At 56.9% G+C, this 11,370-nt stretch overlaps 1 protein-coding gene across 1 annotated transcript in view; it reads right to left on the bottom strand.

The window, feature by feature from the left end:
- Positions 1 to 2,964: 2,964 nt before the first annotated feature.
- Positions 2,965 to 11,370, bottom strand: part of P2RX3 (purinergic receptor P2X 3) — a 33,668-nt gene continuing 25,262 nt past the window's right edge. The window contains exons 9-12 of the mRNA XM_055143144.1: positions 4,312 to 4,405; positions 3,915 to 3,980; positions 3,340 to 3,417; positions 2,965 to 3,116 (exon numbers count right to left, since the gene is read on the bottom strand). Coding sequence (XP_054999119.1) covers positions 3,003 to 3,116; positions 3,340 to 3,417; positions 3,915 to 3,980; positions 4,312 to 4,405 — 352 coding nt within the window. The 3' untranslated portion in view covers positions 2,965 to 3,002. The remainder of the gene's footprint in view (positions 3,117 to 3,339; positions 3,418 to 3,914; positions 3,981 to 4,311; positions 4,406 to 11,370) is intronic.

Here is an 11,370-nt window from a genome sequence, read left to right as displayed (position 1 = left end):
TTTTCTTGGGTTTCCACTTCACCCGCTATATATTCACTCATTCGGGCCTTCTAGACTCAGGGTAAACTCTAAATTCAAAAGCGACACTCCCAGGAGCAGAATACCTCAGGGAGACTGATTGGTGACTTGTTGAAGAATAGGTTTTGTGAGTAGAAGGGGAGGGATATTCATAACAGTGGGTGTGGGGGGAGTGGAACGGAGGGGATGGTTGTGGAGGGAAACCACAGAAAGGCGACAATGAAGGAGAGACGCATTTCCTCCTCCCCAGGAGAAGAGTATGTCCCAGGATCCCTGGCAGCAGCTGAGCCTGACCCATGCTGGCAGCGGTGCTGGGACCCCTGGCAGGTCTGGCCTCTGAGTGAGGCCTGGCATTCCCCCGATATCGGTAACTTGGGAGTCTGGTGGCTGTAAAGGCACAGCCACAAGAAGCGGGTGTGTTAAACCTGGAGGTTTTAGTTTACTTGTTACTGCAGACAATTCTGGTGTAGCCTGATGCATACAGAAAATAAGGTGTTTGCACATGCTCCAAAATTTCCAAACAAAGCAGAGAAGGCGAGAGCCCAGACCTGGAAATCCTAAAGCTCTGGCTTGGAGTCCCAGCCCTTCCCTTCCCATTCCTGAGCCTTGACTGGGCTCCGCGCGGTGCTGAAAGACGGCGACGATGACGAGGCTGAGTTTGATGGACCCGCGGGGCGCTTAGCCCCTGCTCTCCGAGTGTCAGTGCTCTCTCGTGTGCAGGGCCAGAGCAGCCACGGGTGGGAGGCACGAGTCGGGTTCCAGCTGAGTCTCCGTGTATTAGAGATTTCTTTTTAACCCTCTGGCATTCCAAAGAGCCCAGAGGTGCTTTGCCTGGGTTTGCCCCTATGCTGAGACGTGATTTGCCCCCTGCTTTCTGTGGATCAGCACCCGCCGCCCGGGAGATGAGCGAGCTGCTGGGAGGGTGTGAGGCCGAGAGGCTCCAATCTACATGTCTGCAGTTTCAGGAAGGACAGAGGCCAAACGTGCAGGTCTGGAGAGGAGGAAGGGCTGGGGAGAGGGTCCTTTGGGGCACAGCCGCCCTCCTTGGAAAGCACCCAGCGTCTGGCCTCAGCCCTGCCTCCTAAAGGTGGAGTCAGAGTTGCCGATGGACACGGAGCCGGGCAGAGCTGGGCACGCTGCCTCTGGGTATGGGTTACCCCACCATGCTGGGACTGAAGGGCCTGAAAGCCGAGTGGGGTTAGTGATGGGCCCGTGCAAGAAGGGGAGAATCTTCCTCCTCTCCTGGGCATGGGGGACCATCAGGGTGGGACCTTTACAAATGTCCTGGCTTGACCCCCCCCCTCACTTCTAGGGCTCTGTCCTGCTCCCCCACCTGCACCTTCCGTGGAGGGGCCGGCCCTCCTCCCGGGTGCTTCGTGGGCAGCCCAGACCTCAGGGCTGTGCCACTCTCCAGCTCCCCAGATGGACTGACCGTGAAGCTGGCAAGGCTGACACTGCAGGGCTGACCCCCAGCGCCTCTGGCACCAACTCTTGCCTGGTTGGGAAAGAGACACCCCGAACCTGCTTCACAAAACTGCATCAGCACGTGCCACGTCCTGCCCAGGGCCATTTCTGGATCCCGTCCCCACTTTAAGGGAGCCCAGAAAGGGGGTTGGGGACATCTGTGCAACTGGACTGGGAGGCATCTAGGCAATTGCCCCTGCATAGTTTCTTGTCCTTGCCCCTCCCTGAGCATCAGGACATTCCTGAACTCTCTCTCTGGCCATGGTGGTGCCCTGGGCAAATCACATTCCCTCCGGGGTCCCAGCTGGCATCTCTGGAAGCAGGAGACTGGGACGAGCTGGTTCTGAAGGCGCTTTAGTTGCTAACAAGAGGGGACGGATGGCCTGACCATGACGCCGTAGGATCAGGTCTGCTCAGCACTGCTCAAAGGGTCTCCCTGGAGCCTTTTTTGGGTGTTTTTTGGCAATGCACAGGGGTTACTCCTGGCTCTGCACTCAGGAATTACTCCTGGCGGTGCTCAGGGGACCATATAGGATGCTGGGGATCGAACCCGGGTCAGCTGCATGCAAGGCAAACGCCCTACCCGCTGTGCTATCACTCCAGCTCCCTCCCTGGAGCCTTTTGTCGACATCGGTTTGAGTTGGAGATTTGGGCCATTTCCAAGCTGGCATGCTTGGGGGGCTAGCACTCCTGGTTGTATTCAGGAGTAGGGGCCAAGGACAGACAGGCTGTGGACCTCTAGCAGGCAAAGCACATGCTCCGTTGAGCTATTTCCGTGCCCCACTGTCGATGACTCCAGAGGACTGGGCAGAGCAGGAGCCCCAGCGGGGATGCCTGGCCTTGCCGAGGGGCTGACGCACCAGCAGGGTGGGGCCCTGGCAGAGCACGGCAGAACGGTGGGGCGAGGCACGCCTTCTCCTCCTGCACCGGGGTGAGAGCCGCTAAGGACTCTTGGCTCCCTGGGCTTGCCAGGGCTTCTGGGGTGAGCCCGGGGTTCTCCCCCATCGGAGCTGAGCAGACCGGGACCGAGCTGGGCGAGGCTGAAGCAGCAGCCAGATCTTTGATGTCTTAAGGGTGAGGGGGTGTGGGCTGGGCCCCGGCTCTCTCTCTCTCTCTCTCTCTCTTCCTGCTGGATGGGCCTTGGGGTGCCTCAACACAAGGAAACTAGAGTCTACGCGCTAGGACTACGCTAAGTTCCGGGATAACTGTGAAGGCTGCTCTGAGCCTTGGGACTCATCATTCCTATGATTATCTATTTTGGGGGGCAGGAGGGATTTTGGGAGCAGTGCCCCGGGGTCTTGGGGAGCAGGCAGGACTGAGATAAGGGGTGGGTGAGGGTGGGACTGGTCTTAGCAGGGGGGGGTCTTTGGGGGATGCCGGGAAGCTCAGATATTGGGGGTCCTGACAGAAGCGCCCTTGCAGGCGACACAGAATGGGAGGGTCCCTCCCCCATTTCATTCCCCCTCCCCTAGGGGAGGCCTGGAGCCCCAAGGCCAGCACGGGGACCCCAGGAAGAGGCTCTAGTGGCCAATGGAGTAGGCCCCCGAATCCGTGGACTGCTTCTCCTCGGTGGCCTGGTCGCTGGGGTACACGGGGTTGGCCGAGGCGGCCACCTTGAGGGTGGTGTCGTTGACCTGTAGGCAGGATGGCTGGCTCGCGGCGGCCCGGCTGTGTGCCCGGCTCCTCGGGGCACCTCCCCCCAGCCCCCAGTGTAGGGGATCCCGCTGGGACATGTCTACAGGACCCCCACCTCCTCTGGGACACCCAGCAGGCATACCCCACACCCAGGGAACTCCCAGAAAGGTGAAGCTTGGGGTAGTCGGGCCCCGGACCCCCCCCCCCCCAAGGCCCCCTCACCTCCTCAAACTTCTTGGCTTTGTACTGGTCGGCGCCCTTGAGGAAGTTGAGCAGAATGATGTCACACAGTACAGTGCCCTGGGGAGAAGGTGGTGGGGGGGCTCAGGGGACTGGCAGGAGGGTGGGCAACTGGGGACGGACGCTCGGGGGAGTGGGGGAGGGGCACCGCCTAACACAGAGCAGCTGCGTGTGCCGGGGTGTCATCCAGGATGGCCGTTTCCTCTGAGATCCAGGGGCTTCATGCACTGACCCCAGGCGGCCCCGCCGCCCAGGCATCCAGGGGGGCACCATAGAGCGGGGACTTGGTGGGGGACAGAGGGATAAGGAGTCCCTGGAAGCTGTGCTCTGTTCCTGGCGTCCGGACTCCCTCCCCCAGCTGCCCCCACCACCCAGGCGAGCAGAGGGAACTCGGGAGCGGCGGCGACACCTCCAGCAGAAGAGGGAGGTGTGGAGGCTGAGGCCGCGCCGAGCAGGACCGAGTGTGCTTGTGGAGGGGGAGACGGTAGAGGTGGCCGCCGAGCCAGCAGCATGGTCACCCCGGGACCCCACCGGCCGGCCAGCCGGCCTCCACTCACCACTCCCACGGAGGTGAAGGCTGCCACGGAGCTGATGATGGTGGGGATGATGTTGAACTTGCCGGCCTGGATGCACAAAGACCGAGGCCGGTGAGGAGAGGCGGAGGCCGCCCGGCCCACCGGAGAGGGTCTGCAGCAGGAGGTTCCCCGAGGCTGGTGGGTGCCCCCGCACCCACCCAGGAGAGCTGAGCGGCTGGGGCTGCTGTGACCAGCTGAGGGTCTCGGTCCTGGACAGCGGCAGAACCAGCCCCCCTCCCCCGCCAACACACACACACACACACACACACACACACACACACACACACACACACACACACACACACACACACTGAGGAGCCTCTGCCCCCTAGGGTGAGTCTGTGGTTCCTCCCGCCCAGCCCAGCAGCCGGGGACTCACGTTCCCGTAGACCAGCACGTCGAAGCGGATGCCGAAGGCCTTGAGGAGGGTGCGGTACTCACTGCCGTTCTCCATCTTGTAGTACTTGGCAAACCTGGAGGCCAGACGGAAAAGGCGGAGGGGGGGCACTGTGGCTGCCTGCTCGAGCCTTCAGGGTCCTAGAATCTCCGCACCTCACGCACTCAGGAGCCCTGGACTCCAGCCTGGCTCAGTGGTCGGCGGGAGGTAGTGGTGTGCCTTCTGCCTTTCCTTCACCCTCCTGATGTCTTCCTCAGTATGAACCGTTTGGGCCTGGCTCGCTGCCCAATACCTACCCCTGCCTGCCAGAGTCCTCCACGCCTGCAGGGTAGAGGGGTGAGTGTGTGTGTGTGTGTGTGTGTAATGATTGTTCAAAGCTTGGCTCTGCCGCGTGCCTACTCTACTTACCCTCTCTGAGACACTGTCACCGTGAGTGAGCAGAATCCAAAATACACTGTGGCTTCAGAGGGTGGCCCCCAACACTGAACAGAGCCAAGGGTGTGGCCAAGGTTCCAGCTGGGCCCAGGACACAGCCAGGCCAGACAGGGCATGCTGCTGCTGGGCTAGTCCTGATTACAGAGCCCTGGACAAGCTTCTTTTTTTTTTTCTTTTTGGTCACATCCGGCTATGCTCAGGGGTTACTCCTGGCTCAGCAGGACCAGCCCCCCTAGCGGTGCTTGGGGGACCATATGGGATGCTGGGATTCAAACCCATGTCGGCTGCGTGCAAGGCAAATGCCCTACCCACTGTGCTATTGCTCCAGCCCCCACAAGCTCCTTTTGTTCCGCCCTCGATGCAAACTTGGCAACGGGATGTGACTACGCTATTAATTTCTTGGTGCAGAGATGGTCGGGTCACACCTGGGAGTGCTCACGGGATACTCTACTCCAAGCTTGGTGCTCGGGGGATCATTAAGTGATGGGGATTACACGTGGCCTCTTTCATGCAAAGCAGCTGCTCCAGCCCTTCAAGCCTTCTCCCTAGCCCTTGATCGCTCTGATTTTCAAACAAGGCTCTGAGGAAGCTTCCAGGGTTAACTAACCCTCTGACACTCAGTGCGAGTTTCGCCCAAGATCAGGACTGTCCGCAAGACCCTTCTCTGCCTTGACTGTGGGGGCCCTGTGGGTGTACCAGGGTTCCTGTGAACAACTGCCCGGAAATTTCCCCAGGCACAGCGAGGTGGGTGTTGGACCCCCGCCTGACGCTGCCTGGGGTGGTGACGGGACTTGCCTGCTGTCTCTTGGTGAGCAAGCCTCAGACTGCACCGGGCAGGAGGCTTCTACAGGCGGAGCATTTCTGGGTGTGTCTGGCCTGGGCAAAGTGCTCCTCCGTGCAAAGGGCCACGCTCTGGTTTCCTACCAGAGCTATGAAGTGGGCAAGTGCCTGGGGCAAGCATCCCAGGAGTAAGGTGAGGTATGAGGGCGCCCAAAGGAGGAAAGGGCCCACAGTGCTCGTGGCTTACAGGGGCTGAGCACATCCTTTGCCTGCAAGAGCCCCAAGTTCAAATTCCCAGCATTGCACGATCCCTGCAAACTCTGTCAGGAGTAGCCTCAGAGCACTGATCCAGGAGTAGCCCCTGAGCATTATTGAGTGTGGCCCCCAAATAAAAAGGAAGCAAATATCTGGAGGCCAGGAATGATGGATGGGGTGACAGACCTTTAAATATATGGTAAGGGTGGGTTCGAAGCAGTAGTACAGCAGGTTGAGGGCTTCCTTTGCATTTGGCTGACCCAAGTTTGATCCCTGGCATCCCGTATAATTCCCGCTGGAAGAAGTGATTTCTGAGCACAGCCGGGTATGTGGCTCAAAAACAAAAACCAAAATCAAGCCAAGAAAAACCAAAAAAAAAAAAAAAAAAGCCCACAAAAACACAAAGAAACAGTGCACAGCTCCCAGCAGAAGCATCTCAGTGCAACCCCATGGATATAGCCCCCACGGGGCCATTTTACAGGTGGGAAGACTGACTCTGGAATAGAAAAATCTCTGGAATGGAAATTCTGAGCCACACTCGCCCAAGCCCAGGCCCTTGACCCAGAGCCATGGATGCCACGTGGCCCCCAGAGGCCACGCAGCTGCCCAGGGCAGGGGCAGCGCTTGCACATGCTCTCATCACATTGAAGCGTGGGCAAAGGCCAAGGGCTGCTCGCAGAGGGGCCAGGCCCCGCATCCGTGCTCCCAGCCCAGGGCTCCGCCACCGACTCCGAGAACAGCGAGTCGACATCCTGGGCCGCCGTTCAGCGAGAGGGCTGGCTAAATTTATCTGCAGAAGGAATGTGCAGGGAACAGGGAGGAAAACCAAAGCGCTTTTGGTTAGGCTCCAGGGCCTGCCTTCCAAGAGGCAACAAGCATGATAAGATCATTATCTCACCAGCCACCCACCCTCGGGAGAGGCTTGGCAGGGACTGGTGCTCCTCTCTGGGCGGCAGGGAGGAGGGGGAGTGCCCAGGAGACTGAGGCTTAGGGAACACTGACCAGACCAAAACACACACACACACACACACACACACACACACACACACACACACACACGAAGACTCAAAACTGGAGGAGTCACTCATCAACATCTGAGCCAGAGGCTGCAGAGTTGGCAGGGAGCTTGCCTTGCATGTGATCTACCCAGGTTTGATCCCAGCACCAGACGGTAGGGTTGGGGGTGGGGAGCCCGGGCCGCACCAGGAGTGATTTCTAAGCACAGAGCTGGGGAATGATCATTGCTGGGTGTGGTCCCCGAAAAACAAACTCAAAATCAAATGAGAGCCGGCCAAGTTCAATGCTGCTTGAACACGCCCTCTAAGAATGGACGTGCAGATCTGAGTGTGGTACTACAGCTTTTTTTTTGCTTTTTTTTTTTTTTTGCAGGGGGAGGGGTACATCCATTAGTGTTCAGGGCTTACTCCTGGCTCTGAGCGTGGGGGTCACTCCTGCTGGGGCTCAGGGCACCATATTTGGGTCCAGGTGGTTAAGCCCTGTGATATCTCTCTGGCCCCTCTACAGCTTTCGGAGCCAGGGCAGGTCACATTATCTCTCTGAGCTTTTGCCTCAACTAAAACCTGAGTGTGGAAAGGGCGTTGGGGAGGAGCAAGGGGTCTAGAGGAAGGAGTGCTGACAGTTTGTCCCTTTTCTTGGCTAATCCTAGGATCGGGATGCAGTGACACGGTGGTGTCTCCCTGCACCCCGACCATGACATCCTGCCCCTCGAAGACAACCTGAGCAGTAAGAACCATCACCCGGGGCCGGAGCAATAGTACAGCGAGGAGGGCGTTTGCCTTGCATGCGGCTCACCCAGGTTTGATTCCCCAGCATCCCCTATGGTCCCCTGAGCACCACCAGAAATAATTCCTGAGTGCAGAGCCAGAAATAATCCCTGAGCATTGCTGGGTGTGATCCAAAAAGAAAGGAAAAAAAAAAGAACAGTCACCCTTTGATCAGGGCAGAAGAGAGAGAAAAGAGTTGATCTCATCCCTGATCAGGGAAATTCAAATCAAAATGAGGGGCTGGAGCAATAACATAGTGGGTAGGGTGTTTGCCTTGCACGCGGCCGACCTTGGTTCGATTCCCAGCATCCCATGTGGTCCCCTGAGCACTGCCAGGGGTGACTCCTGAGTTCAGAGCCAGGAGTAACCCTGTGCATCGCTGGGTGTGACCCAAAAAGCAAAAAACAAACAACAAACAAACCAAAAACAAATAAAAATGATACTGAAGCACCATCTCACAACAGTGAGAATGATACTGTTGAAGAACACCGAAAATGTGGCGTCGGAGGAAGCACCTTCCACAAGTAAGGTGCTTGCACGCGGCCGACCTGGGTACAATCTCTGGCACCCCATATGGTCCCCTGATCCTGACCAGGAGTGATCCCCACGCACAGAGCCAGGAATAAGCCCTGAACATCACAAGGTATGACCTCCCCCGCCAAAAGGCTAGAAACAATCAGGGTTGATGGGTTGTGATGGTGAAGGACCCCTGCCTCACGGCTGGCAGCAATGTCTGGTCCAGTGTCTGCGGAAAACAGCGTGGAAGGCTCCCAGCAATTCCACTGCTTAGTATTCCCCAAACACAAACACTCATTCACAAAGATACAATGCAGGCTTCTGTTCAAAACCGTGCTGAGGGGCCGGAGCGATAGCACAGCAGGTAGGGCATTTGCCTTGCACACGGCCGACCCGGGTTTGATCCCCGGCATCCCATATGGTCCCCCAAGCACCGCCAGGAGTAATTCCTGAGTGCAAAGCCAGGAGTAACCCCTGAGCATCGCTGGGTGTGACCCAAAAAGAAAAAAAAAAACCCGTGCTGAGACTACAGCCAGGCTACGGAAACAACCCAAGTGTCCACGGACAAAGGAGCGGTCCAAGAAGTTGTGGCGTGGGTACACAAATGAAATATGATGTGGCCCCAAGGAAGGGTGAAATCATGCACTTCATTGCTACTTGGATGGGACGGGACTTCCATTAAGTAGAGGAAGTCAGAAAAAAAAAAAAAGGACAAAGACCGGATATTCTCTCTCATCTGTGGTATGCAGAGTAGCAAGACAAGGGAATGGGTGGGATCAACATGGGCAACCCTGTGGCCCTGGATTACAAAATGAGAGTGTGTGGGAGGGGAGGAGATGGGCGGGGGGGTGGGGGGGAACACAGGGGCGGTGGTAGGGGCCTGAACACTTGGGTGGTGTAGAGGGGAAGCAAATGTGCATCAACAGCCTCAGAGCCAACACTGTTATAAACATGTGTCCCCACTATAAGAATTACAATTAAAGGGGCTTTAGTCGTCAGTGGATAGGATGCTGGCCTTGCAGGCAGCCAACTCTGGTTCCATCCCCAGCATGCCATATGGTCCCCCGACCCGTGCCAGGAGTGATGCCTGAGCAAAAGCCAGGAGTAAGCCCTGAGCCCCACTGGGTGTGACTCAACGCCCCTACCACCCCCACCCCACCCAAGAATTAAATTTTAAGAAGGAGTTTGTTAAGGAGTTCGGGGTTGGGAGTGGGTGGGAGGGAATCTAGGGTCAGTGGCGGAGGGATGCTGACACTAGGTGGGGAGGGGGGTTGGAGTTGAAATGTTGACTGAAGTCACTATTAAGAGCACTCTATAATCACAGTATGGGCTGGAGCGATAGCACAGCCGTTGGGCTTTCGCCTTTCACACGGCCGACCCGTGTTTGATTCCTCCGCCCCTCTCGGAGAGCCCGGCAAGCTACCGAGAGTATCGAGCCCGCACGGCAGAGCCTGGCAAGCTACCCGTGTGTATTGGATATGCCAAAAACAGTAACAATAAGTCTCTCAATGAGAGACGTTACTGGTGCCCGCTCGAACAAATCGATGAGCAATGGGATGATGACAGTGATATAATCACAGTGCCTTAATAAAAATAATGAAAAAATGAAAATAAAAGAGTGTCCCCTGTTGATCCAGTGCAGTAAGTGGCCCCATGCTGTGCTCGAGGCTGAAGAATCCTTGTGGTGCTGACAAGCCCATAAAAATTCAGAATGGTTGCTGCTCCCATTGGATGAATGAAGCATCTTCAGGGAGGTTAAGTTCTTTGGTCCGAGGTCCCCAAACCAGGGGCTGGGAGACGTGACCAGGCAGTAGAGCAACAGGCCCAGCCTGTGGCAGGACTGGGAAGGAGCCTCAATGTGCAAAAACAAATAAAATGATCACCCCAAACTGCTTCAAGTTCACATAACCAAACTTGGTGAGGGAAACTGGGATTCCAAGCAAGGACTTCTAGAGTGCCGGTGCGTAGTCAGCATTCCAGAATGTTCTATTCTGTGGCCTGCTCCCTGCTGGGTCCTGGCTAATTTTTACTATTCTCCCGCTGGGAAGGAGGGGAGGCACTGATATTTTCAGGGTGGGTCCCCATAACCATACACCGGGCCTCCTCATCTCAAGAAGAAAAGCTGAGTGCACCCCCATGCCCCATTTTATCCCCCAATCTCCTCTGGTTCCTGACACATCCCTGCCCAGGGCTGGGTTTCCTGACTTGGAGATGGGGAGTGTGGAGAAGGGTACTGCCACTCAACACCTGGGCCTGGAGTCGGGGTCTGCTCCCAGTGTGGCCCAGCCCACTGAGCCAGGCAGGCAGCGAAGGGCCCCCCAGTGGTAAATGAGTTCTTGGGAAGTAATAAAACCCACTAGCCCCAAGGACCCACCTTGCGGACACAGGAACTAAGGCCTGATAAGACCTTTACCAGACGCTAGCACGGACCCAGAGAAGGCTGGGCCCCCCACCAACCCCCCGCCCTCTGAGAGAGGCTCCAGCAGGAATAAAGGCCAGGGAAGGAATGTCAAAGAAGACCACGGACTGCTTTCAACTCTACCCCTTAGCAACCACCCTAGCAACAGACTCTTACCTAGCTAGAAAGCCCCACCTGGGGGCAGTTTGAACAAAGGAAGCACCCACTTATGCTGTCCGAGCCCAAGTGCTGCCTGTGTCATGGTTGCTGTCAAGGCCATGTGGCACCTGAGCACATGTGTCACCCGCATCTCCCGTTTTGAGATGTGGACTTTCTTACTTTTATAGCTAACACTGGGATGTGTGCTGGGGCTCCATCTCCGTGCTGGGGAAGTCCATCCATGTTCTCTCTCTCTCTCTCTCTCTCTCTCTCTCTCTCTCTCTTTCTCTCTCCTCTCTCCTCTCTCTGTCTCTCTCACTCTCCCTCCTCTCTCTTCTCTCTCCTCTCTCGCTCTCTCCTCTCTCTGTCTCTCTCACTCTCCTATCTCTCTTCTCTCTCTCTTCTCTCGCTCTCTCTGTCTCTCTCACTCTATCTCTCCTCTCTCCTCTCTCTCTCCTCTCTTGCTCTCTCCTCTCTCTGTCTCTCTCACTCTCTCTTCTCTCTCTGTCTCTCTCTCTTATCCCCCATCCCACCCCCTTCCTCAGAACTTCCAAATATAACCCATTTTTACTTCACTGCTCATCTGCTCCTGAAATTCTTTTTTCTGTCGCAAAGGCGACAGACCCGAAAGCCCTGGGTCAGCTCTAGGACCGGCCCACAGTGGACCCTTATCTATCCTAGATTGCCCCTGCTGTGCGGCAGAGGTGGAGCGAG

This window comes from Sorex araneus, chromosome 6 (assembly GCF_027595985.1).
Source record: "Sorex araneus isolate mSorAra2 chromosome 6, mSorAra2.pri, whole genome shotgun sequence".
Taxonomy (NCBI): domain Eukaryota; kingdom Metazoa; phylum Chordata; class Mammalia; order Eulipotyphla; family Soricidae; genus Sorex; species Sorex araneus.
The sequence above is the reverse complement of the archived record's forward strand: the minus strand, read 5'-3'. Positions and strand labels throughout refer to the sequence as shown.